The following is a 27,780-nucleotide window of genomic DNA, read 5'->3' as shown; positions in this document are numbered from 1 at the left end:
ATTAAAAAAATAAGACAGAACTTTATTATTAATTTTAGCAAAATGCATCTCACATTTTGTATCTATTGCATTATAACAATTCTCACCTGTCCCACCTGGATTGTTGTGACAAACAGATTTGTGTCCCCCACACACTGGCTGGGGATATCTGTACTAAACCAACAATGTCATAAAACCTAAAATAGGAGCTGTCCCAACAGCACCAAAATGTGTCTGGACGTTTCCATAAATTGACAATTCTGACTTTATATTTACAGTTGCTATGCAACTGAATTAAAGCTAATGTTCTCTGTTACCAGACAATCCAGATGGCCAGTGTATGAAATACATAGGAACAATTCTTCTTGTATTACAGTTATGTCAAACATGTAGGTGCTTATGCTCCTGAAACTGATATACAGTCTATAACTATATAATAATAATTTTCCAGAACAGCAAAATACATGATGTTGTTGTGATTGTTACTAGTAGATCTTTAAAGAGCAAATAAAGCAGCTACTTAACAATAATGTGCTGAATACTATGCACAAACTGTATGTGTACGTAAACAACAAAGCAAGCACAGAGTGACCGATAGACAGGCAGCCTTGTTTTAACGAAATGCTCTGTGTAGACCGATTGGTCGGTCCAGTGACATCACAGTTTACGGAAACCTGTTGGACGAGTTTTTTTTTGCATCTGCCAGAGCACTAAAATAGCTCTTTGAATGGATCTTTTCATCTTTTATAAATATTAATATGACAAGTGTCACTACACAACATTCGTTTCCAATATATCACCGCCTATTCCTATCCCACAACATCATGGCTGTTATTTAAAGATCAACCAGTTGCGTTCGTAACTGGGAATATAAACTACATAAATATGCTAATTTCTACAGATATAGTGGGACAGTAATCAAAACACCTGGGTAACACCTACAAAAATGTAATAACCCAGAACTACAAACCACAACCTGTCCTCTCTCCAGTACTTTTAAGACTGATTAATGCAAACAATGGGAAAGTATAAACATAACAAAATAATACAAGATGAAGAAAAGTAACTATCTGCAGGAGACCGGACTTTATTAGTGATTCATTTAATAAGAAAATGTTCAGTTTATGTATTTACTGTAAGTGTGCAGCTCTCTGCCTGAGATTATGACTGGAAGGACAATACTGTATAATAACTAGAAAATCTAATTATCCTGACAACAGCATGACAGCAGCATATTTAGAGAGGATCCTGCAAATATAGCATTATACCGTAAATTATGCCCTAACCCCCTCCTCTATTATTGGTATAATGGATGGAAAATAAAATTATGAAGGAAGAAAATATAAAATACACCCAAGTCCGTGCTGCCCTGATCCTGTGCCTATGTGGTGAATGCACCCTTGGTGCCAGCCCGCCTGCTGCCCCCTCCCCTCTGCCCAGGGGACATCCTATCCCCCTCTCTCCCGGGGGCCCTGGATCCCTGACTCACCCTGGGCCGCCAATTTGCAGCAGCGTCTTCTAGTGCTGAGGAAACGGGGGGGGCGTGGCCTCCTCTCCGGGGATCCCTGGGCCGCGCCCGGGCCGGTTCCTCTGTGTGGTGCGGGTCCCTCCGGGGCCCTGCGGACATCCACAACCCCCGCTGCACGCACTTCCTGAAGCCCGAGCGGCGCCGAGCACGTGACCGGAGCAACCTGGGGGGGTCACGTGACGCAGGGCGGAGACTGGCGTCGGCTGCGGCCTTCGCGGCGGCTCGGGTCACGTGAGTGCCTTCACCCTGTCTCCAAGGCTGTCAGCGGCGTTGGTTGAGGGAAGGGAAGGGGGTCGGCCATTTTGAAGAAGCCTGTTGCGCACCACAGCGAGGACTCCTAGGCTGCGGAAAAATGGCGTCAGCCTTTCTATTTATTCTAGAGGACACTAAAATCGTGATAAAAATACAGATTTATTTTTTTTTGGTCTAGTATTTACTGACCTGGCCTTGAACTGCGCCTTACTTGAAGGGCAACTATGGATTTAGGATGAATAATTCAGTACCTAAGATACCTTGGAAAGAGATCTTAAATAGGATATAAAGTCCCCAAACAGAAAAATAAGTGTTTATTAAAAAGACTGTTTACATGGAAATTACATTCTCATGTCTAGTTTGGCAACCTGTGGCTATCTAGATGCTGTGCAACTACAAGTACCAGCATTCCTTTCCAGGCATCTCATCAACCCCAGGGGGCACTTCCACACTGCCACAAAGGGCTGCAATAAGCTTCTGAAATTCTCCCTATTCTCTTATTCAATTCGTGCTCCAGCTTCTTATAATAAAAAAAATACTTTATTTTTTAATGGCGTTGGATCTGAGATACGGATGGATCCTTATAAAAACCCCACACATCTCTTCTTATTCTGTGTATAGAATATAATGCTCACTATATATAAGGCTATAATTATTAAGAGCTCTATTTATTTATAATGTTAAAATGTTCAGTCTTTATGGGAATCGTAGTGCACCAAGGTCAGCACCTCCCTGTGATAACCATAGATCCACCTGTCCAGCTGCAAAGTGTTTCTGAAAAAAATAATGTTGGCAAATATACTAATAGGTAGAAACCACTGAACAGAGAGGAGGGTGGAAATGTACTAAGTACATTGAGACAGAAATTGAAGAAAGAGAATAAAAAAGGAGTGGAAAGAAGGGTCATAACAGCAAAATGAGAAGTGGTAAATAGAAAAAAGGATGAGATATTAAGTTATTGACTCTAGGCCAGTGATGGGCAACAGACGGCCCTCGGAGCCTTTACCTGTAGCCCCAACCTCCTTCCTGGTTTATTGTTAGATTTGTTTGTTATAGCTCAGAAAACTTGTTTAAAACACCTGCTGATAGGTTTTTACAGATAGGTATCTTTTGGTAAAATATATTGTTTTAACTTGTTACTGAGATTCAGGGCAACCTTTTGAAGGTTAGAGGGCCGCACCGGCAGCGCAAAGAATAGTTTTACATAATCTGTACATAGTACCAACAATTTAATAATTTGTAGCAATTTCCTTGATCTTTTACGCATATCGGGGCATATTCAATTGTTGGCGTTACACGGAAAAGTAACGCGGCGTGCGCACTATTACAGTCATTACGGTAATAGTGCGCGTAAGTACCGTTATTACGGTACCTATAACGCTGGATTTTAGCTCACAGCTCAGGGAGCTGCGAGCTGAAATCTGTCTTAGAATTACCGTAACAACGGTAATATATTTAACGCCGCAGGAAATGCCAACAATTGAATATGCCCCATAGAGTGGATACGGTGCACTCCCAGATCTCAGACCATTCCTCTGCCCAAGGTTTCACCAATGTCAGACTATTGCAAGTTCATTGGGGTATCCTATCAGGGTAGTGAAAGCTCAGCATAAAGTGTAGGAGACCAAACCTTTTGTAGAAGCCTGTCTCATGCAAAGTGGTTCAAAGGTCTTACAGGCAGGTGTGAACCTTGTAATGCGTGAAAGTGTCTAGTCTACAAGAATTGAAAGAAGTTTTTAGGTGATAAGTTCAGCAAAGACAGGAGGTCTGAAAACTGGGGAAATGTGGACGTACGGGTGATATCACTGAGGAATCTGATACCACTTACCAGCCACCGGGCAGAGAAGGAGGAATCAAGGCCCGGAGTGAAAATTGTGTTGCCGAAGATTGGAATAAGTGGAGATGGATCTGAATATGGATACCTTGTGATCCCAAACATATTAGGAAGGCCCCATACTGAGTTGGATTTTGCAGAGTTGGGGATAGCCAAGGGAGGACAATGTAGGAAGTTTAATAGAATCTGCTTCTTTCGTAATCTACATATTTGTGCGGGAGGCCATATTCCATTGGACACACTGGGCGTGCTGCGCGGTTTGATAATATCTTTTGAAATTTGGTACAATCAGTCTGCCGGCCTGGGAGAGCCTTTCAAGAATTTTTAAGCAAACTCTAGGGCGTTTTCTGGTCCAGATAAAAGTGATATTAGTAATATTTTGAATAAATGTGAAGGTTTGAGGAGGAATTTGAATGAGGAGGGCTTGGAAAAGGTATAGGAGTCTAAGGAGAAGATTCATCTTGATGGCGTTGATGCGACCAACTCAAGAGATATATTCTGGGTTCCAGTCTATCAGGTCATTTTTAATGTTGAAGTTGAGGATAGTTCGCATGATAGAGTGGCTGGTAATTCTTAGTTCAGTATACTTCTAGATATTTCAGTTTCTCCTTTATCCACTCTGGGGGGCACTGCTACCATGGGGTTATATAAGGGCACATGGAGTTGGCACTTAAATAGATAACAACTAAGTTTGCTGTTGATTAAAAAATTAATTATTTTTTATTTATGATACAAATATCAAGATAATATTAATAATAATGGGATCTGCAGCAGTTTCTGCAGTTACAGTAACTAAAGATGAAGATTCAGGAGTTATAGCTGCCCTTTAGGGGTTTGTTTTCTCTGTACACTACAATATATCCCTAGCTTTACAGTATAATTATACACATCATGTTCTGTCTGGTCACATATATACTCTCCATATCTACTGCATACAACACAGACAGGCTCCCCCAAGAGGAGCCAACGCTGAAGTTTACCTACCAACACCTGAGGTCACGCCCACGTAAGAGACCAGCAGCGCCCTTACACTAACTAAAGCGTTAATATACAGAAGGCAATAAAGTTTTTTTTTTTAAAAAAAAATGTGAAGCCCAAAAAACCCACAAACCGCGACCACCAGAAAAACCCTGAAAATCTGAAGAAAAAAAACCCAATCCCAATTCCGCTTGTTATAAGTGGAATTAGCAACTATGTGATGGAGGCGTCCTCTGGGCGTTTGAATCATCAGACAGCGGGGAGTGAGTGAGAGATTCCCCGTCTGTCAGTGGTATGCTCCGGATGTCAGTGGTACGCTCCGGAGATGGAGATATTCGGACTTCAGAGGCACCTCAGAGAGTTCTACCGCTGCCGGCTTCTCCTCATAATTGTATCAGCTCAGTACCCCATTGGGGATATAGATTAAGAAAAAAACAAAACACCAGTGTTGGGTGGGTAAATGAGACCCCCCCCCCACTGCTGATTGGTACGCTCCAAGGGATAGATTTACTAAGCTGGGGGTTTGAAAAAGTGGAGATGTTGCCTATAGCAACCAATCAGATTCTAGCTATCATTTTGTAGAAGGTACTAAATAAATGAAAGCTAGAATCTGATTGGTTGCTATAGGCAACATCCCCACTTTTTCAAACCCCCAGCTTAGTAAATCTAGCCCCAAAGGCGGGAAAATTCAGCTACAGTTACCTCAGAGGATCCTGACTGACATAATGGAGAATCATCTGCTGCTGCTTCACTTCACTGACAATTGCAGCTAAGTACCCCAGTTTATGATATAAGTCAGCAGAGTTTTATATATGTGTATGTATATGTGTATGTTTATGTGTATGTTTACGTATATATATGTGTATGGTTCTATGTGTATATACGTGTTTACAAAAGACATATAGGGGGGCATTCAATTGACGGCGGGATCGCCGCAAATCCCGCGCTCTAAAAATATTACCGTTAATACGGTAATATCTCGCTGGATTTCAGCTCCCTGAGCTCGAGCTGAAATCCAGCGAGATATTACCGTATTAACGGTATTTACGCGCAGATTACCGTATTAACGGTAATATTTTTAGAGCGCGGGATTTTCGGCGATCCCACCGTCAATTGAATACCCCCCATAGGGTTATAACTAGACTCTATCTGCACTTAGGTGATTTTATACAATATCTTCCACTTTAACATGATTATTACCACAGATATTTATATGACTGTTTTGAGGCTATTAGCCAGAGTCAGAACTAGTAAATATTTTACTATTACCTAATCTGTGTTTCTTTAAAAAAAAAAAAATATATAATGTCTGATAAGAACAATAATTCTTGTACAGAATTTTATACCTGCTCATAATGCTCTGTCAGATTATCTGTGGGGTAAAGAGACCGGGGGGCTGTGTGTGCTCAGTGTGACACTGTCCTCAGCAGTAAGTACCCCATTGGGGAATAACCATACTTGCCAACTCTCCCGGGATATCCGGGAGACTCCCAAAATTCGGGTTGGTCTCACGGACTTCCGGGAAAGCTGGCAAATCTCCCACATCCCGCAATTGCGGGGCTAAAATGACGCAATTTGCGGTGAATTGCATCATTTTGGCCAAACTGGTGCGATACACCGTGCCACGCCCCCTCCCGCCCTCTAGACACGCCCCTCTCCTAGATACAACTCGTTGTGAATGAGTTTTCTGTACAGTGCTGCGAAATTAGGATCGCTATATAAATGATGATGATGATGATGATGACTATATATATATATATATATATATATATATATATATATATATATATATATAATCTGCCTACAGTTTAGGGTTTTATTATAGAAGGCTCAGACAGTATTTTACATGAGTGTTCAGTCAATTATTATGAGACATTCATTTTATTATCCAGGCACTAATTTCCATACTGTTTTTAGGCATTAGCCAGGGTCAAAACAAAAGTGATTATACAATCTATTATCTCTGTGCTGTGATTCTTTATGGCCTGTGTGTTTCTTTTTAATTAATAACATATAAAGACTGAGGAAGAGTATGCCATTTTCATATAGGACTGCTCCCCCTTCACAAATTGGTATGCTCATTGTAGCCAAATCACGGAAATGGACAGTAGACAGTTGAAGAAACTCCTGAGCAGTTTTACCTCACAGACACTGATCAGCAGTATATACTGTGTGTGACTGACAGGCTGCTCTCTATCAGCAGTATATACTGTGTGTGACTGACAGGCTGCTCTCTATCAGCAGTATATGCTGTGTGTGACTGACAGGCTGCTCTCTATCAGCAGTATATACTGTGTGTGACTGACAGGCTGCTCTCTATCAGCAGTATATACTGTCTGTGACTGACAGGCTGCTCTCTATCAGCAGTATATACTGTGTGTGACTGACAGGCTGCTCTCTATCAGCAGTATATACTGTCTGTGACTGACAGGCTGCTCTCTATCAGCAGTATATACTGTGTGTGACTGACAGGCTGCTCTCTATCAGCAGTATATACTGTGTGTGACTGACAGGCTGCTCTCTATCAGCAGTATATACTGTGTGTGACTGACAGGCTGCTCTCTATCAGCAGTATATACTGTCTGTGACTGACAGGCTGCTCTCTATCAGCAGTATATACTGTGTGTGACTGACAGGCTGCTCTCTATCAGCAGTATATACTGTCTGTGACTGACAGGCTGCTCTCTATCAGCAGTATATACTGTGTGTGACTGACAGGCTGCTCTCTATCAGCAGTATATACTGTCTGTGACTGACAGGCTGCTCTCTATCAGCAGTATATACTGTGTGTGTGTGACTGACAGGCTGCTCTCTATCAGCAGTATATACTGTCTGTGACTGACAGGCTGCTCTCTATCAGCAGTATATACTGTGTGTGACTGACAGGCTGCTCTCTATCAGCGGTATATACTGTGTGTGACTGACAGGCTGCTCTCTATCAGCATTATATACTGTGTGTGACTGACAGGTTACTCTCTATCAGCAGTATATGCTGTGTGTGACTGACAGGCTGCTCTCTATCAGCAGTATATACTGTGTGTGACTGACAGGCTACTCTCTATCAGCAGTATATACTGTGTGTGACTGACAGGCTGCTCTCTATCAGCAGTATATACTGTGTGTGACTGACATGCTGCTCTCTATCAGCAGTATATACTGTGTGTGACTGACAGGCTGCTCTCTATCTGTGGGTACTATAGGTATCACTGCTACTGATCAGCAGTATACTGTGTCTAACTGACAGGCTGCTCTCTGTGAGTATTACGGGTATCACTGCTACTGATCAGCAGTATTTACTGTGTGTAACTGACAGGCCACTGCTGGTTCTGAAGGGATGAGTACCTTACATCAGTTTTGCCTTACACATATCTGTACAAATATATTTCTGTAAAATATTTACTAATTCCTTCACATAGGTGTAATACTTATTGTTGAGATTCTTCTAATGTGAGGATTATTCTGTTATATATATTAATACAGGATTGTGTTGGGTAGTATGATTAGCCAAGCAACCAGAGGTAAAGGTACTTTACTGCCGGTGAATGTCCCTAAATCACGAACTCCGTGTTTTGAGTCTTTTTGGAAATCCTTTCTTGTGAACATGGGCTATTAAGTTCAGCCCGCCAATAGAGGTAGGCTCCTTTTATTATTTTAAATAAATAATAAATAAAATAATAAATAAAAAACATAATAAAAAAAATACTAATCTGCATGACGGGACCCTACTCTCCTCGCGACTGCGGAGGTAGGGGGTCACCTACAATTATTTAAATATCAGTGGGATATTTGGATCTTGGGGATCATGTCCAGGGTGGCAGAAACACCGGGGGCTTTATTCAAACCTGTTCTTGGTGCCCAAACAACACGGTTCATTTCGATGTAGAAAGCTCCCATTATCAATTCATTGCTTTCCCCCTTGGCTTTTCACAGCCCAGAGAGTTTTCACAAAGATTATGGCGGTAATGGCAGAACATTTACTTGTCTTGGGAGAGAACATTATTCCGCATTTCGACTATTTTCTCCTCAAAGACTTAACAGATCCATTTCTCTATGAGCATCTGACCCTGTCTATTCGAATTCTGGAGCTACACGGTTGGATAATCAATTATTCCAGTTGATGCCCTCATTAGGATTAATAATGGACACCACTTTTTAGTGATCTTTTTCGAGAACCTTCTCTACAGATCCCTACAACTCTCGATACGGTTAATCCTGAGTCACCCTGGTCCTTCCATGCGCTTGGGCATGGGGATTCTAAAGTTGATGGTATCGATGTTCGAAACCCTCCCAAATGGTTGTTTCCACTCTCATACGCTCCAGTGGAATCTATTAAGACAATGTTCGTGTCCCCCTTTTTCATCTGGAGACCCAGCAAATCAGACTGTCCAGGGAGACTTGTCAACCTCTGAAATGGTGGCTACTTTAAGAGCTTCTAATGATGGGCCGATCTTTTGTCCTGTGGTCTTGCATTCTGGTGACCACAGATGTCAGTCTGAAGGGCTAAGGGAGCTGTTGTTCTCCAGCTTAGTCTCCAGGGTCTTTGGACAGAGAGGGAGGCACTTCGGCCCATAGATGTTCTCGAGCTAAGAGCCATGCTGTTAGCCACAGGGAGCTCAGTCTCTCCTTCAAGGAAAACCAGTCCACCTTCAATCCTTCAATATCACTGCAGTGGCATATGTAAATCGCCAAGGAGGAACAAGAAGCGCAGGAGCTATGCAGGTAGCGAAACAGGTCTTCTTGTGGGTGGAGAAATTTGTTTTAGCAATTTCGGCAGTGTTTATTCCCGGAGTGAACAACTGGAAGCGGATTATCTCAGCAGGCATGCAATCCTTCTGGGAGAATGGAAACTGCATTCTCAGGTGTTTCAGGAGTTAGTCTGGAAATGTGGCCTGCCAGATCTGGATGTGATGGCATTCAGAGACAATCACTAGGTTCCAAGATTCTGCGCAAGAACCAAAGTTTCTCTGGCTGTGGCAGTGGAGGTAATGTCCATGAGGTGGGACTCCTTTTTAGGATATCATGTTCCTCCAATTCCGCGGGTTCTAAGGCAAGTATTGTTGGAAGGTTTTCCGATCATTCTGGAGGCACCGAATTGGCTCGGTTGGCTCTGATTCGCCAACATCTTGCTTCTGGTGGAAGGGTCAGGCTGGGCTTTTCCTCTCATGCTCTGATCTTTTCAGTCAAGAACCATTTACACCATTCGGACTTACCTCCGGTGGTTTTAAAGGCGTAGCTGTTAAAGCCAACCTCTGGCGCTCAAGGAGGTTCTCTTCCAGGGTAGTGGAGACCCTCATAAAGGAGCGGAAGCCGGTATCAGGTAAGATCTACCACAAGGTGTGGAGGATCTATGTACTGTAGGGAAGAAGTGTCATAACCCTATCTTTTTCAGATTAGCCGTTTTATGGCCTTTCTTCAGGATGGGTTAGAGATGGGACTAAGACTGAGTTCTTTGAAGGTGCAGGTCTCTGCGCTTTCTGTTTTCTTTCAGTGCCATTTGGCTTTCCTCCCTGACGTTTGTACTTTCCTTCAGAGGGTTATTCATGTTCAGCCTCCTAACGTTCCTCCGTTTGCCCCGTGGGATTTGAACTTCGTTATTGAGGTTCTTCAGTGGCCTCCATTTGAACCCCTGGAGTCAGCTGATCTTTGTTTCTTGATGTGGAAGGTGGTGTTTCTGCTGGCCACTGCATCTACTCAACGTGTGTCGGAGCTTGGTGCCTTGTCCCGTAGGGGTCTTTATCTGGTGTTCCATGAGAATAGGATGGTTCATAGGACTGTATCTACTTTCTTGCCTAGGGTGGTTCCTGGTTTTTATTTAAATCATTAGATAGTGGTTCCGGCCTTTAGAGAAGGGATTGCTCCTACTGAGCCTTCTTCCTCTGTTAGTCTGGACGTGGCTCGGGGGTTTACAGGTTTATATGGACAGGACTTCTGCTGGTTGCAGGACTGACTCTCTTTTTGTTCTTTACGAATTTCATAGGAGAGGTTGGCCATCCACCAAGCAGATCATTGCTCGTCGGATCAGATCTATGATTAAGCTTGCTTATGTGTGTAGAAATCTACCTGTGCTCACGGTGCACTCTTCCTGTGCATTGGGGGCTTCCTGGGCTGCTCGCCATGGATCATTAGCAGAGCAGCTGGGTAGGGCGGCGACTTGGTCCTCAGTTCATACTTTTACGAGGTTTTACTAGTTCAACATATTTGCGTCTGCGGACGCCAGTCTCCGCATCTACAGCTAGCAGAAGAGAAGGAAACTTATGTTTATTTATAGACCAGATTAAATCAATTGTACTTCTGAAAATGTACACGGCCTGATGGCCAAGGACAAATCTGACTTGGTCGAGATGAATTAAGGAGGCAAGACTTTCAGTCGGTTAGCTAGTACCTGTTGCAGACATTTTTGGCTCTACATTTAGCAATTAAATAGGTCTGTAATTTTTGCAATTAGCGGGATCTCTTCCAGGTTTAGCGATGACAATATTGACACGGGAAATGGCCGGGTCAAAGGCTGCACCCTCTAAAATCTCATTAATCAGATCAGTGAGTTTTGACGAGATGACATCTGAGAACTTCTTATAGCTGTGAAACCATCTGGGCCAGGAGCAGAAGATGTGTTCAATGATTTTATTGTCCGCTGGGTCTCTCCCAGTGAAATAGTGTCATTTAAAAACAACCTGCTGTCTGTGTCTTATACTTTATATGAGACCGGTTTTGCGCCTCCATGTTGCACTACTGAGGATATGAGACTGTCTAAGCTTACTCCAAGTAATGCAATAAAAAGCTTTGCACAGACACATTTACATACTGTATGTAATGCACAAGGGCTGACTGGGCGGGGGGCATCTGCCCCCCTTGTGCCGGTCCCATAGTGGGCTACTTTGGGCTGGGTAACTGGACATTCCTTAATCTTTGAATGATGCTGTCATTAAGAGCAGATGTAGGTATTTAAGGTTGAATGGTGGTTTTCAATACACAGAATTTTGTAAAAGAGACATTGGGCTAGATTTACTAAGCTGCGGGTTTGAAAAAGTGGGGATGTTGCCTATAGCAACCAATCAGATTCCAACTTTAATTTATTTAGTGCTTTCTACAAAATGACAGCTAGAATCTGATTGGTTGCTATAGGCAACATCCCCTAATTTTCAAACCCGCAGCTTAGTAAATCTAGCCCATTGCCTCATTTTCATATATGCATGGTATTCGGTATCGAAGGCAGCAAAGAGGTCCAGGAGGATAAGAAGGGAGTAGTATCCTTTAGATTTAGAAAAGAGGGGGTCATTAGTGACCTTAGTGAGGGCAGTTTCGGTGGAGTAGAGGGGGCAAAAACTGGATTGGAGTGGGTGAAAGAGTGAGTGTGAAGATAGAAAGGAGGTGAGACGGTTGTAGAAAACCCGTTCGTGGAAAAAGGAAGGAGGGAGATAGGGCGATGATTAGTGAGAGAGGCAGGGTCAAGGGATGGTTTTATGAGTATAGGGTAGACGAGAGCATGTTTAAAGGAGGAGGTGAAGGTTCCAGAGGAGAGTGATAGGTTGAGGAGGTGGGCAAGGTTCAGTTAGTGGGAGTGCTTATAATCATTTACTACCAGCTAAATACAAATTGCTATAGATATTTTGTAAAATACGTAATATCCTATATTTTAATTAAAAAAAAATAGCAATATAATTGTAGAAAGTAAAAAGGCGATGTCAGAAAATATGAACAACCTCTCACATTGAGTCTCCTTGGTAGCAAAAAGGCTCAGAAATAGCGGTGGATTCCCACAGAAGAGCAATGTCACTGATAACTGACACGCCTTGCTTTGCTATTTATGCTGTTTATTGTTTGTCAGCAAATTTTGAACATTGGCTAAGAGTTGCATGATGCGTCATTCTCACTTTACTTGCAATGAGCATGCAGTGGAAAGTCATGTTAAGACTATATTGTATGTTAACCTGTTGCATATTTTCTCATATTTTTCATATCTGTTCACTTTGTAAATAACTAATGCGACACAGCTAAGAGCACTATTTAAGTTTCATGGCAATTTTAGCTATATGTTTTCCTTTATGCTACCCACAATTGCAGAAAAGACAAAGGGCCAAATTGATTTTATCCTTAATCACCCAGGAGATGCTGATAATGTCATATGTCACAGTTGTGCAGCCCCTAGATAGTCATAGCCGGTCCAGGAGACATGTTAGCAATCTGAGTAAAAAGCTCCCTTATGCATTACATCTGCTTTTTTGCTTACTACACAATGCACAAGGCACTAAGTAGTAAAACATTATGTCAAAGGACCTAGTGGCAGGTCTGCTTTACATAATGCGATGCACTTTTTCATGCAACGGGGTGGTCCAACTCCTTTAAACATGGAAAACATCTAATGATATTTACAAAAGGTGAATGAAAGGGAAACGTCAAATGATTTTATTAAAATTTGACCACGGTACATTGTACATTAAAAAAATGTTTGTGTTGCTATAAATATCGCCGGCATTTCAATACAACAACAGGTTGGATAGTGATTTAAGAAAAACATTTTCTGCACACTAATCACGTAACATTGCACGGAGGAAAAAAATATCTTTGGCTGGATCACCCCAGGTGATGCTATATTATCCCTTTTGCATTGGCCGATTGATTGTTCAAAGTGATGTTTATTTTTATTGGCACGTATTATAAATCTGAATTTGTTGATTTATTGCATTGAGGATATCCTTCATTTTATCTTCCAGGCCGTCAAGCTGTTTTGCCTTTTCTTGCAGAATAACTTCATTTTTCTCATATGCAACTTCTAAGTCTGTAATTAAAGACATAATAAGAAATCATCACTATCATGCAAGTGCCAAACATTCTGTCCATAATGTATTAACTCTGAATTTGTACTTATTTAAGATAACAAGGCTTAATAATCACTGTTCTCAACTGCCTACACTTTTACATTGAACTTTTTGTTTGCAGTTCAGTGTCAGTGACAAATGCAACATCTTATACCTTCCCTACCAAGGAGTTATTTGTAGCAATATATTGCTTTTTGCTGCTACATTATGTTGGGGTATGTTTGGTATCATATGGTGGTTATTTTAGTTAGCCACACCCTCTAATGCGCATACACTTTTAATTTTTTAATGTGCATCACATTTTACCCCATAAAATTGTTGGCATCTAACTAATCTCTTGTGATGCTCATTTTTGAGGGGGTTTGACTATGTTTTAATGAACTTTGGCCTCAACAAAATGGCCGCCATTACAGTTCTTACTTTTGGCTGTAGTGTATAATCCTTACTTATGTTTTGGCTCTAGTGTTTCTACAACTTTAGGAAAAAAAGATATGTAGTAAAGGTATGATATCTGTGCTCCTCTGCATTTCCCTATGCAAGTAACTGTAACCCTAATTATCATTTTTTTAAATGTAATTAGATGTGAGGGGTGATTAGTATTAATTTTGTAAAGTTGTATTCCTTTCCAAGGTATGACATTATATTAGTTTGATAAAATGGTCAATACTGATTTATTTAAAGGATGTCAATATTAATGTAGGTTTTTAATGTGGAGATTACTTTATGAATCATTCTTTATTTTTATTTAACATACACTATTACATTCACATGCATTCAACTTTTCTAACTTTATTATTATTGCGCAAGTGTTCTTTGTTTTAATTTTTTTCCGAAACCAAGTCTGTGTATGCATGCTGTGTTCATGGATATCTGTGTATTGGGGAAACGGTTATAGAGAGTGTGCAGTTACTAACCAGACAAGAGGTTACTCCTTTGCAGAGCAGGGGCTGTATAGATAACTAAACTGTGCGGTAATTCACCCCCTATGTAATGCATTGAATCATTCCCTGTCTCCTAATTAGCATACATTAAGTAGAACACTGAGGTAAATGCTTTGATCCATTCCAGGATATAATCCATAGACTGAGAGATCCAATTGACCTTTATTAAGACTTTGTCCAGGGTATTTATGGTAAACCTGTATATAGTGCTTTTTTTGTCATAAAACGTACCGGAACTGAGTTCCAGCACCTTTTTTTTGACAGATTTTCCAAGTTTTCAAAGTAACTTTTGAACATTTGATGTGTGGTCCACGTGCACTTGAATCGCCCTCTTGAGCGTAGCAGGTCGGCGGCAAAATCATTAAAACGGTGCATGCAGGCTGCTGGTGTGTCGAATCCGATGCATGCGTGCTTCATCCGCACTGGTTGTGATGGCGCTGCTCGACTTGTGGCACTGCTCAGCTTGTGATTGGTCGTGTGGTTGCGCTCTGAGAGCTTACTGCGGGAGGCTACCATTATGTTTCATTATACAACTGACGTGTGTGGGTGTGTGTACAGTGACTGACTTCATGATGTGAGTTCCGGTGCCTTTTTTCTTACAAAAAAAACACTACCTGTATATATTGTATAAGGCAGTTATTGTATTGCATCACTGTGTGTATAAGGATTGAAAGAAAATTGTAGAAAAAATAGGTTTAGCGTTTCCATACTGTACACTGTCCTACAATATTGTATGGTAAATGTCATGTGATTCTATTGATGAGCTTGTGATAGACACAGTGGTTTAAGGGAACCACATATACAACAATATTAGTACTGTCATATTGCCCATTTTGAGCCTTGGGACAGCATTACAATATACATTGTCAATAGTGTACATTCCTTTGAGTTTTATGGTATTTATCTGAGATATGTCGGTATTGGGAAGCATCACATGATTACAATTTGAAGCACTTATTTCATATCATATCTAGAGGTAAATTTATCAAGCTGCGGGTTTGAAAAAGTGGAGATGTTGCCTATAGCAACCAATCAGATTCTAGCTGTCATTTTGTAGAATGTACTAAATAAATTATAATTAGAATGTGATTGGTTACTATAGGCAACATCTACCCCCTAGTGTATTGCTATTATTGTGGACCAGGCTACCATGCAGCTTACCTTTTATTAGGGAAGTTAATTATACATGTTTCCATTGTTTCTATTCTGCATTAAATAGGCTTTGGTGATACACTATGACACAGGAGTTGCTATTTTATTGTTTTTGTTATCGATTATGAATTGCTTAGATGTAGCAGTTTCAGAATTAATCTTCTCTCCTCTTGTTCGTCAACAGATAAGAAAAAAAAACCATGTCCATTTAGAGCTGCAGAAAGTCCCACAAATGTCTTTATGTAAGGAACGCTGACCCCTGATGGCCTATATTGTATGAACTTACCTTGAAGTTTTTTCAGTTTATTCTGAGCATTCTCTAGTAGCTGCTTGGCTTCATCTCGTAGTTGGTCTGCTTTATTCTTGGCGTCCTTTATGTTTTTCGCTTTGTGTTCAACGAAATTCTGCACGGTTTTATATTTATCTCCCAGCTGTCCATCAAGCACCTTAAAAGAATCGGGTTCTTTCGTGAATACAACTACCTTTATGATTAATATCCATATGTATCAAAAACAGTAGGTTTAAAAGAACACTGTTGCTACACAACAGATATATGTAAATATTTCCAAACCGTTGTAGAATGTGAAATATTTAAAATTGCCCATTCACTTTTCACTAAGCCCCTGTTCTTTAGTTGAGTGAGCATTGTGAGCACACAAGTTTATGTGCCATATGAATGACTCAGATGGGAACCGTGGAGGTTTAAATACTCCTAAGAACATTGTAACAATATTTTTATTCTAGCATATTTAATCAGAGAGTATTAAGCCAGGGTCCTCACATTTGGGCATTCAGGTTAGTTCATATTTTATTTTAAAAACAGAAACAAAAAAAAAACCTATATGTAGAAAAAAATATTTGTTGGGCACGATAACACCCCCCCAAGGCATCTTAGATTTCTACCTTCTAAAAAAGGAAAAGTGGAGATGTTGCCCATAGCAACCAATCAGATTCTAGATATCATTTATCTTGTACATTCTAGAACATGATATTTAGAATTTGATTGGTTGCTATGGGCAACCCCCCTAGATAACAATGTATCGTTCTGCCACCACTTTTACAGCCTTTTTTTATTCTTACATTACATATCTATACAAATAATTCAGCAAATCATTGGCATTTAAGCTTCACAGGTGTCACTGGAAGACTCCATCTAACCTTCTTGGCATCGTTGGCTTTGTCCAGCGCCGTACTGGCAGTCTCTTCAGCGCGAGTCGCCGCCAAGCTATTCTCGGCGCGCTTCACTTTGAGAGCATCGATTTGTTTGTCCAGGTGACCCACTCGATCCATAGCATCGTTGAGGCGATTCTCAGCACTGGATGTTCCTGACTGGATCTACATGGAGCACACAAGAGAATAAACACTGAATCAAATGCGAAAGGGACATATTGAAATTCATTTTTTATTTTTTATTTTTGTCCATTGGACACATCGGCAGAATCACTGCACTGTCCAAGTTGGCCACACTACACGTATTAAATGTAAGCCTGTGTGACTATTATTACGCTTTAGTTATATAGTAAAGAGATTGTTTATTCATTCACATCGGTTGTCAGTGGAGCTTACGATCTAATTCCTACCACAGCAGAACAGACACACACACTAGTCAGGAGTCAATGAATGTATCTAAATATCTTTGGAACATATGGGGAATTCGGATCTCCCGAAGGGCACCCACGTGAACATAGAGAGAACATACAAACTGTAGGCTGATAACGCCTTAGTCGGAATAAAATCCAGGAAACCCGCCGAACGAGGCAGCAGTCCTAACACTGCCACCCCATAAACGTGTGTTCATGAGTAAAAGACTTGTCATGTTGATCCTGTCTTGCCTCTCCATGAATAAACCATAGGTAGCAATCCCAAGCTACAGACCCAGGTCTTACCACTGTTAGTTTTGACTCTGTGTCTCTGATGTCATCATTGGCACTACGGATGGCCCCCTCTGCGGCGTTCTGCGCTCTCTTGGCATCTTCCAAAGCTTTCTTCACAGACTCTGCTGTGCTCTTTACAGTCTCTGCGCGGTGCCTCAAAAAATAAATATAAAAAAGGTTGTTAACTAGTTGACACTATCTGGTAAAGTAATATGGAGCCTTTATTTAAAGGGTAAATCCAGCTACAATTAAAATTGTATCCAATATTACCTCTACTCCCAACTAGCAGTACCATTAGGTTGCCTTAGCATTGTGTTAGGAACCATCACATTAGTGTTTGAATTTGAACTGCTCCAAATTGTCAACATTGAGACAAATGGTTTGAAGCCGTGGCAGTTTTGAGTTATCGCAAATCACGGGCTCTGGAATTGGATGCCCCCAGTTCCTATTAGTTGAAACTACCCCTTAAACAATATAGCCAAAGCTTGACACTGTTTTAATGGAGACTTATGGTCTCTCTTTTTTTCCTTTTACAGAAATACAATGGTTTCCCTATAATAGGACCTACACCATTCCAGTTCTCCAGGTTCCTCCGCTCACTGTATTCTGCAGGCAGGAAAAAGTTTTGAAAGTTAGTGAGACAGAACTAAGGTATCATTTGCAGCTGAATGAACGGCAGCCACGTCTGGCCACGTATCTAGGTAAAGAACACGTTCTCTGTTCTACCCTAATCCACATTAACATTTTTCCCCTACTGGACACTTTTCCTGTGGTGCCAGACACCCACCACCCACCACCGCTTTCCATGGTCTTTAAACTTCCATTATATCCAATCTGTATGAAATGTAGAGCTTGAAAGAATTCAGTCCTAATTGGGCCCATGGCTCCATGTACCAAATAAATTATTAATTTAGAAAATAAAAGAACAAAATACAAAACAATAATTAACCTACCAGTATGTTTTTGGAGTGTGGGAGGAAACCGGAGCACCCGGAGGAAACCCAGGCAAACACGGGGAGAACATACAAACTCCACACAGATAAGGCCATGGTCGAACCTTACGCCATGGATTCAATGTAATCATTTTTGAGCAGAGAATGATGACAGTGTGATGTTGTCTTGCACACTTATCCCCGTGTCCTGTGGTTTGCACAAGAGCGAGATCAGCATCACTGGGCACTGTCCATTGGGGCAAGAAGAAGTGTACACTATGCATAATATGAATTAATTTCTATTTATTATAGTATATAAGAAGATGCCAGCAATACTAGCTACTGATGCAATTGTGCCTTGAAATGATCTTTTCACATGGAATACAATGGTGTCAAATCTCCAGAAATTTATAGCACCTATTTAAATGTAAATTATGCCATGAGCCAACAAGTGTCCTCAATGTAACCAGAAGTACAAACACAAACTCACTTCGCTCGCTTAGCTTCGTGGAGAAGCTGCTCAGCTCTCCGGACGTCAGCAGCGGTGTGATCCAAAATGTCATCCACGTTGGACAGAGCGTTCACCCTGTCTTTGATTTCCTCTGCCAGACGTTGGATCTGTTGCGGAGTGGCGGGAATAGAAAGGTCCAAGACTCGGCTTGCCACCATCTCTATGCTGTCTGGGTCTGCTCCCTCTTCTGCTCAAACAATAACCAAACATGTTATAACAGCATCTCTACTATCTGCATGCAGCAAGGACGGCCATTCTTGTGTTGTCTATAAGTATACAGCCTGTACGTTCACCAAGTACTGGTGACATCCAGGGGCGCGGAGAGGAGGTGGTACAAAGTACAGGGTCCCAGGCCTGCCTTGGTCCCCTGGCTTGTCTGTGTAGTGGGAGGAATCACCAATCTGGTGTGGCATCGCCCCTATTGCTCTATTACAATAATACAAAATACATCAGCGGCTGCTTTAACTCTAGTGAATCAATAGTACACAGAGTTCATTCTGTGAGTGAAAACACCCTAAATTAGTCATTGTGTACCCCACATGCTCATGACCTTATGTTCAACACCCTCTCTTCCATTATTTTTACTTTAAATAAATAGATGGTTGCTAAAGACCAAATAGCAAAAAAGTTTTAAATAAATGAAAGAAAAAGGTAAATAAAATTAACATGAACTTTCTATGCTGCCCCCTGAATACCCCAGCCCTGGGCATGGGCACAGTTTGCCTGTACGGTACCATGCAGATGCTCTTGACTAGGGATAATGGAGACAGGTCTGCTCCGATCGTTTCATTTTAAGCAAAAATATAATAAAATTGTCTATAAAATGTATATATATTTTTTAAATAATTGCAACTAAGTAACAATCAGGTAACTGATAGTATTCTGTGATGTTTACATCTATCCAGGAATGAAATCCAGTCATTTGTATCTGTCGCTTACGGCTCAGGAAGTCCTTGATCTGCTGGATGAGCTGTTGCAGTTCTTTATTAGAGCGTTCCACTCTTCCTTTCGTCTCGCTGGCACGATCGAGAGTAGCCTGCGCCCTTTGTTTCGCTCTATCTGCCTTTGCTTTTGCCTCTGTGACCTGTATTATTAAGTGGAATATCACAATGTGTAAAGCTTTTTGTTTGTACCATTTTATGGTTCACATTTCAATGTCATACGTTTGTATCGTAAGTTACGAAGCAAAACATATTACAAACCTATAAAAAAAAAAACCATAAAATCTACAAAGCCAGGTAATAAAAACCACATTCATCCTTTAGATACAAACCAAAGCACTAAAAGCGAGAATCTCTGCCCCCATTGGTCGGTTAGACCTCCAAGATATCCCACCATCTCTTACTAATTGCAACTAATGTTTGTAGATAGTAGATTATGTACTAAGCTGAATTGGGCAGCAGTGGACTTCCATTGGTACAACAATGCACATTTGACAGCAGAAAAAGCATGTGCGATACTAGTTTAGTGAGATGTTATGGAGGTAAGTTTAGGAGTGATTCCCAAGCATTAATGGCGTAAGAAATCGTTAAAACAATAGAAATACGGCTGCGTCCAGACTGACAACGACTCGTACTCCTACCTGCTCCTAATTGCAGCTGCGTACAGGAAGAGGCATGCATATAAACCTGACCTAAGGGGTAGATTTATCAGACCTTCTATAAAGGAAAATCTGAGGTGTTGCCTATAGCAACCAATCAGATTCTAGCTATCATTTATCTTGTACACTCTAGAAAATAATAGCTAGAATCTGACTGGTCACTATGGGCAACACCTCCACTTTCAATTTTTTTAGAAGGTTTGATAAATCTACCCCTTAGGCTAGGCACACATGGATACTTTTTATAAATTAAAATGAGTGTTCTCTAATTACTAGAAAATACACAATTCACATGAAATTGTACATTAAATTGTGGTAGATATTGTTGTATATGGTAATCATAATAACACTACTCTCTTGACACTAATTACAGAAACAACGTCCTAATGGAAAAACACCCTGACAAAAAATAGATCACTAACAGACTCCTAACTTTTGATTGATGCTTCCTGTAGCTATTGGGCATCATTTTGGTCAGTGGAAAAAAGGCTTAAAACAGCTAAGGGTATTTTTTAATAAAGTGATATATTTATAATTTTAGTTTCTAGCAGCAAAACATGATTTTAGGGCCCACATTCCACATTCAGGGGTAAATATATCAATCGGCGGTTATCTAACACTCCCGATTTTCGTCAATTTGCCGCCAGAATTTAAAAGGGCAGTTACAGTTTAGGCTAAGCCTACTATTCTTTTCCCTTAATAAAATTGTCTGTTTAAATAACGGCAAATTTTTGAAAATCGGCAGTTTTAGATCACCGCCGATTGATACGTTTACCCCTCAGTCTTGATTGGCCGGTTTATACCTTTTGAAACAGAGCATCCACTTCTCCCAGTGCTTTCTGCAGGTCCTCCTCTGCATGCTTGGCTCGGTCTAGAGCATCCTCAGCAGTCGGAACGGCGCCATAACAGCTCAGGCCCCCACAGCGCCTCTTCCCTTCATCGTCTCGGCAGCCGGCACCCCCACAGGTACTCTCTGAGCAAGGGGCATCTCCAGGGGCCCCACAGACCTGTATTTAAAATGAAAAAAAAAATCAGGTCGCTTGATATTCTAAAGAATATTTGCTCTTGATTTCTAGAATGGGAAAATCTTCAATGGGAAAGTCACCATTTCAATTGAATCCACTATTTACATCAGTTATTTATTAGGTTTGTAAACCACTTTAAGATCATTGTGCATTCCTGATTATTTTTGTTCATTGTATGTTCTCTCTGTGTTTGCGTGGGTTTCCTCCGGGTGCTCTGGTTTCCTCCCACACTCCAAAAACATACTTGTAGGTTAATTGGCTGCTTTCAAATTAACCCTAGTATCTCTCTCTCTCTCTCTCTCTCTCTGTATATTAGGGAATTTAGACTGTAAGCCCCAATGGGGCAGGGACTAATGTGAATGAGTTCTCTGTACAGCGCTGCGGAATTGGTGGCGCTATATAAATAAATGGTGATGATGATAATGATTATATTATCATCATAGTCCAGTGTAAACAAAATTGCGTTATATATCTTACTTTCCATTCCAGGGGTAATCTCACTTCACACCGTAACACATATTTTATACGTTACTATTCACAACAGGATCCCAATACTTTACACTGGAGATCTGAGAAGATCTCTGCCCTTGTCTTCAGTGATGGTATGTTCAATGAACATGATCTTATACCTACAGTCCTGCTTCTCCTGGTCAGTCCTGGTTTATTGCAGAGACGGGGGCGCTGTTTGACAGTTTTGGGGTATGGGCTGATGGCATCATGGCCTGAGAGGCTGGAATGGTGGCAGATATGATGATGTATTTTATGGTAAGATAATTGTATTCTAAACACCCTCAAAATGCAGCTGTCGATTACCCTATTTTGTAGGTTAGACCAACATTTTTGCTGGAAACATGGAACAGTTGTGAGCGACGCATTTAAAAACAAACCTTTTCGTTAATATTCTTCAGGTCCAGCGTTTCCGTTTTAGCGGTCAGGTCGCTTAGTGCCCGGCGATTGGCTGCGTTCTTCCGGTTAAAGTTGTCCCGTTTCTGGGCAATGAGCTGCTCCGTTTTCTCTCTGGTTTTGGCAGAATCACTGACCGGGCTGGGGACCCGGACCGCTGAGGCGTTTACCAACTGCTCTGCCGCCGTGGACTGCGCGTAGGACTGGTGGATGCTGTCATAGGCCCCTGTATCAAATACAGACACCCGCTAATGTCACTGTTTTATTCAGCTACAGAAGAAGCAAACAGGCAAGTGTGTAATAAAAGTTTCCTTATATGAAAGATACTAGAAACAAATATACATGTAAATATTTCAGGAGCTTATTAAAAATAAACATATTGGAGATGTCGGATCCTGGTGGCACATCCCAAATAAGTCATTATGTATCCTCACTACCAGGGAGCTCGTGTCCTTTGAACAGCTGGTGCTATTCGAAGCATTGTACTGCTTCCGAACGTTACCATAATAGGAAGAGAAGCTGAAATACTCTGTAACTGAGGAGCAAAAAAGGTGAAACCCTTGCACTAGTCCATCTTTCATTCATGAGCAGTAGGATCCAGGAAGAGTTCTGTAAGCATTCCCGAGGGATGGGACAGGACCCCTGTGTTACTGCGTAAACCATTTATTTTGGTTACAGATAATATTTATATAACCAAGGGTTCTTTCCTATGTGTAAATACCCCATTGAGACTTTTTGAGCTTAAATTCTTGTTATTTGCTTAAATATCCTCAAAATACAAATCCATGCCTGTCCTAAACATGTCCTATTACATTGTCCGGTGCATACTGTGGTTTCAGATAAGTTAAAACTTCAAAGAGAAGAAAGTCTAAACAGTTGTTGGAGTTGTGATCATAGAGGTATATTTTGCCATGCACACCAGTCTTTCTGTCTTCAATGCTACTGAAGGACACTGTGATTTGTCTCTCCGAGTTTGAAATAGCTGATAACAAAGAGCAATAGCTTGCACTCAGCTGCATGTCACACTACAACATCAAATATCTCAAGTTATGCTAAGGCATGTAAACTTTCATATACTTATTTTGTGAACGTTGTGAGATGCCTTTTAATAGTGAATCGATTTGTATCACATATGTTGTTGCCCTTTAAATAATAGATCGATACACACAAATTTATCTTCACAAATTTATCTTTTCATTAATACACATCAACATTTTTCCCTTAGTTCACCCTGTTTGTTTAATAGTAGATGCCTGGCCGAACGAAAAGAAGTGTTACCTTCATATTAAGGTACAGTGCATATAATAAAAACGAGACATAGGGGGCAGCATTGAGAAAATACTTTGATGAAGCGTAAGGCTGTAATCTTAAAACGGTCGTACAAGTTTTACCTAAAAAGTTGGAGTTCTTCAGTACATCCAGCTGATGAGCTCTCTCATTGGCCGTCATATTTAAGCTCCGAACCTCTCTATCCAGATCAGCAAGGTCGTGGTTTGCGTCAAAGTTTTCGTCTTGCACATTGGTCAGTTCTCCCTCCAGCTGTGTCAGGGTCTCGGTTGACTCATTGATTTTATTCCTAATTGAAGAAAATATTTCTAATCATCTCAAAAAATATATATAATCAGTAATATTGAAACTATTCCAGAATGAAAAAAAAAGGCCAAAAAACATTATGGGGTAGATTTATCAAACCTTCTAAAAAGAAAAAAATGAAGTTGTTGCCCGTAGCAACGAGATTATAGCTATCATGTTCTAGAATGTACTAGATAACTGAAAGCTAGAATCTGATTGGTTGCTATGGGCAACATCTCAACTTTTCCTTTTTAGACGGTTTGATAAATCTACACCTCAAATGTATACAGTCGAAATATATTAATTTATTTTAAAGAGTTGAGTGCCTGCTATCCTGCGCCTGTGACATCAGTTATGTTTCACAACACACTGACAGCTCTAAATGGGGATTGGCTGAGAAAGATCCCTAAAATATCCCCATTTCTTACCACTATTTGGAGGAATGTTGAGAAAGGCTAAAATGTCATGAATGAATTATAATTTTATTGGCATGATCTCTCTCTATGTTCTACCCCTAGGACCTTTGATCAGATTGGCTAAATGTTGGTCACACATTAAACTTTCATGGACATAAACAAACAGGAAATGACTGAACTGAAATATTCTATATCCTAAGGCTCTGATTGGCTGCAGGTTGTTTTAGCCACATTCATGTCATCTATTGCTAGTCTATGTTTTACCTGGTTTAGAATAATGAATACAGTAGGAGCTCTGACCCAAGTGGACCTAATAATGTAAGAAACCCTCATGCAGTATAACTTGTGCAAAGAAATGGTTTTTTTGTCTTGGGTACTCTCTTAAGGTAACATTACATATTCCAAATTTGGGATGCAATTTAGGTTATCACTGTTTTGCAAAGACATAAGGCTCCATATGTACAGGCACAGAATGACCCAAGAGCCATCGCAGCGGCAGTGCATAAACGTTCACTACTCACAAATCCTAGTAATGCACGGGCAAAATGGGCAAACGCAAGATATTCACAACAAATACCGGCTATGTTTAGATGTGCCCCTGCCCAGGGCAGATCTGTTAGTGCGGAAGCAATAAAGGGTTTTTTTTGCCAATTTTTTTTTTTTTTTTTAAATCAGACACTAGTTTTGTCAAAATATTAGATTATTCGTTTACTTTTTTATGGGGCCACAGGTCAGGCCTGATGGTTCTCCAGGTGTTGTGAAACTACAAGTCCCAGCATGCTTTGTCAGCCAATGGCAGGCAGGGAATGCTGGGACTTGTAGTGTCAGAATTCCTGGAGAGTCTGAAGTTGTCCGGGTCTGACCTATGGCAACACAAACACTGAGAATGGATTATGGCTAGAATGGGAATATGACAGTGATGAGAAAATGTAAAGATCAAACGAGGGGAACGGGAAAAAAAAGTATTTGAGTTTAAAAAACATCATTCCAAAAATGAGGCATTTTTTTCTTAGTTACATTTAGTTTTTCTTAGTTATATTTCTGTATACAGACCGTAGGTCGTCCATAATCTTCATCAAGTTGGTCACCGACTCCACGGTAGCATTGCGGGCATTGACAATCTTCCGCGCTTTGGCAAGTTTGTCCTTGATGTCATGAAAGTTCTTCTTGTAGGTCCCGGCTACCCCCGTCAAATGGATGTCCTTGCCCCGACGTACCAAGTCTCGGGCTCGAGTCGCCAAGTCCTGAACGATACGATCCCAGTCCCCGAAACACTGGTGACAGGGCTGGCAGTCGGGGAACTGTCCGGCAAACCCTCGAGCACACTGATCGCAGCGAACTCTTGATACTCCTTGGCGACAGTTGCAATGGCCGGTGGCTCGGTTGCACTGTGGAGACTGAATTCCCCGGGAGTCACAGTCGCAAGCTGTCAGCCAATGAACAGAAAGTGAATATGATGGAGGCAGCACTTATGACAAGTGTGTGACTTATGTGAGTTGGGTGAACTCTGTTAAAGTAACATACTCTCACTGTGAAACACTGCCCTCTACAGGAGGTTGGTGTAATTATTCAATGAACTTAAGTACAGTAAGGCTGGGTACACACTACAGAAAACTTCTACCGATGCAATATCTTTAAGGATTCTACCAACGTTTGAAAGTCCTATTCAGCATACTGATCCACGTGTACACACTATGCACGTTTTACAAGATTTACCTTCAGATCTGGGCTCTTCATCTGCCGTAACCATCGGCTGAAAAGATCCTGGGGTATATTTACTAAACTGCGAGTTTGAAACAGTGGAGATGTTGCCAATCAGATTCTAGCTGTCATTTTGTAGAATGTACTAAATAAATGACAGCTGGAATCTGATTGGTTGTTATAGGCAACATCTCCACTTTTTCAAACCCGCACTTTAGTAAATATACCCCCTGACTCTATAAACTCTATGGAGATCTACCTACACTGCTGGTCGTGAGTGCAAATACACTGCAGAATTTGCCAGACTTCATTCAATTATTTATAGAGATATTTAGTCCGGTAATAAAATCAAACGATACGATGTGCTTTGTAGCGATAAAACATGAACGTGGGAGTGTACAGACTAATACGATATCTTACCAACCGGTTGTTTATCGTGTGATCGGCGCGATAATTGGATGAAAAACTCGTAGTGTGTACCCAGCTTTACACTTAATAGATGTCTTTTTTGCAACCTAATGAATGTATTATTGTGCAAAATATATTAAACATGCATAACATATGAACATATTATTTAAAATAACTGTTCTTAGGTGACACACCATTCAGAAGATACTGAAGTGACAAAAATTCTCTGCCTCGCTAGGGATACTGGGGAATGTGGTTCTTTACTGGAGGCTCCTTAGCTGTTGTGAAACTACAAATCCCAGGACACCTAGCCAGCCTTTGTCGAGCTGGGCATGCTGGAACTTGTAGTTTTGCATCAGCTAGAGAGCAGCAATTTGTCTACCTCTGCTGTACATGGTAGACAATCTATGCCTATGTTATTGTATTTATTGTTACATGATATTTAAAAAAAATAATACAAATGATTCCAATTCTTTCTCTGTGAATTAAACAAACTAGTATGTTTGTAGGATAAGGATGTGAGAATATAGTTTTATTTGTATAACGGGGTGTTTTGTGTTATGGAAGTTACCCTGGCATTGAACGTTGGGGTTTCCCCAGTAATTCTCCTGGCATTCTGTACACATCGAGCCACCAAATCCCGGTCTGCATTGACACTTCCCGGTAAACTGGAAAAAAATAACATTAAATAGAAAAATGCATCATAATCTGTGGCCACGTTAATGTCCTAATGATCACTATTAGTATAAAGTTACCAAACCATAATTGGAGTTACGATAACCAAAACTGTATTGTTGTTGTTGCCTAACTGAATGTTTTCTTATTGACGGACAACTAGATCTCAGCTAACATCCAACCATATTTCTTGCCAGTCCTGATTGACATCTGATGGATCCTGATCAGATGTTGATTATATCGGCAATTTGCTTTAGGCGACACAACCAGCAATTTGTACCCAATTAGGTCTAAATCAACCTAATTGGCCATTTTAATTGCAGCATATATTCTTTTTTTTTTTTTTTTTAACACTGATACATTCTTCCGTCTCGCTCACCTCATTACAAGTTAAGCTGAAAGAATTCTGAGGGTCACAATTGCAGGGGGAACACCCCTTTCCACTGGCCAGGTTCCAAAAGTTGGGAGCGCAGCGGTCACAGCTCTGACCCTTGACGTTAGGCAGACACAGACACTGCCCACTGGTTCGGTTACAGACACACTCATCTCTGGAAGTGCACTGGTTGCGATCAGTGCCCAGGAAGTTACAGTTGCACTCTGTAGCAGAAGGTAGGGAGATAAAGTTCAGTTTAGGCATCAGTTATGAATATTAAGTTAGAGCCTCCAGTAATGCTAATAATGGT

General features: G+C 40.9%; 2 protein-coding genes across 10 annotated transcripts in view; both read right to left on the bottom strand.

Annotated features, from left to right (window-relative positions):
* Positions 1-1,759, bottom strand: part of USP19 (ubiquitin specific peptidase 19) — a 52,826-nt gene extending 51,067 nt beyond the window's left edge. For 2 of the 6 annotated variants that reach the window (XM_075183555.1, XM_075183559.1), the window contains exon 1: positions 1,469-1,758. The gene's annotated coding sequence lies outside the window, so the exon portion shown is untranslated. Of the gene's footprint in view, positions 1-1,468 lie in introns of all 6 variants that reach the window. The other 4 variants (XM_075183556.1, XM_075183557.1, XM_075183560.1 and 1 more) reach the window with 4 other exon arrangements.
* An 11,192-nt stretch (positions 1,760-12,951) lies between these two features.
* LAMB2 (laminin subunit beta 2) overlaps positions 12,952-27,780 on the bottom strand; it is a 74,468-nt gene continuing 59,639 nt past the window's right edge. For all 4 annotated transcript variants that reach the window (XM_075183550.1, XM_075183551.1, XM_075183553.1 and 1 more), the window contains 12 exons: positions 27,477-27,694; positions 26,994-27,090; positions 25,367-25,739; positions 23,717-23,901; positions 22,310-22,551; positions 21,201-21,404; positions 19,737-19,881; positions 18,777-18,984; positions 17,367-17,508; positions 16,639-16,815; positions 15,767-15,926; positions 12,952-13,347 (listed from right to left, as the gene is read on the bottom strand). In XM_075183550.1, the coding sequence (XP_075039651.1) occupies positions 13,211-13,347; positions 15,767-15,926; positions 16,639-16,815; positions 17,367-17,508; positions 18,777-18,984; positions 19,737-19,881; positions 21,201-21,404; positions 22,310-22,551; positions 23,717-23,901; positions 25,367-25,739; positions 26,994-27,090; positions 27,477-27,694 (2,288 nt within the window). In that variant the 3' untranslated portion in view covers positions 12,952-13,210. The remainder of the gene's footprint in view (positions 13,348-15,766; positions 15,927-16,638; positions 16,816-17,366; positions 17,509-18,776; positions 18,985-19,736; positions 19,882-21,200; positions 21,405-22,309; positions 22,552-23,716; positions 23,902-25,366; positions 25,740-26,993; positions 27,091-27,476; positions 27,695-27,780) is intronic.

This window comes from Mixophyes fleayi, chromosome 8 (assembly GCF_038048845.1).
Source record: "Mixophyes fleayi isolate aMixFle1 chromosome 8, aMixFle1.hap1, whole genome shotgun sequence".
Taxonomy (NCBI): Eukaryota; Metazoa; Chordata; class Amphibia; order Anura; family Limnodynastidae; genus Mixophyes; species Mixophyes fleayi.
The sequence above is the reverse complement of the archived record's forward strand: the minus strand, read 5'-3'. Positions and strand labels throughout refer to the sequence as shown.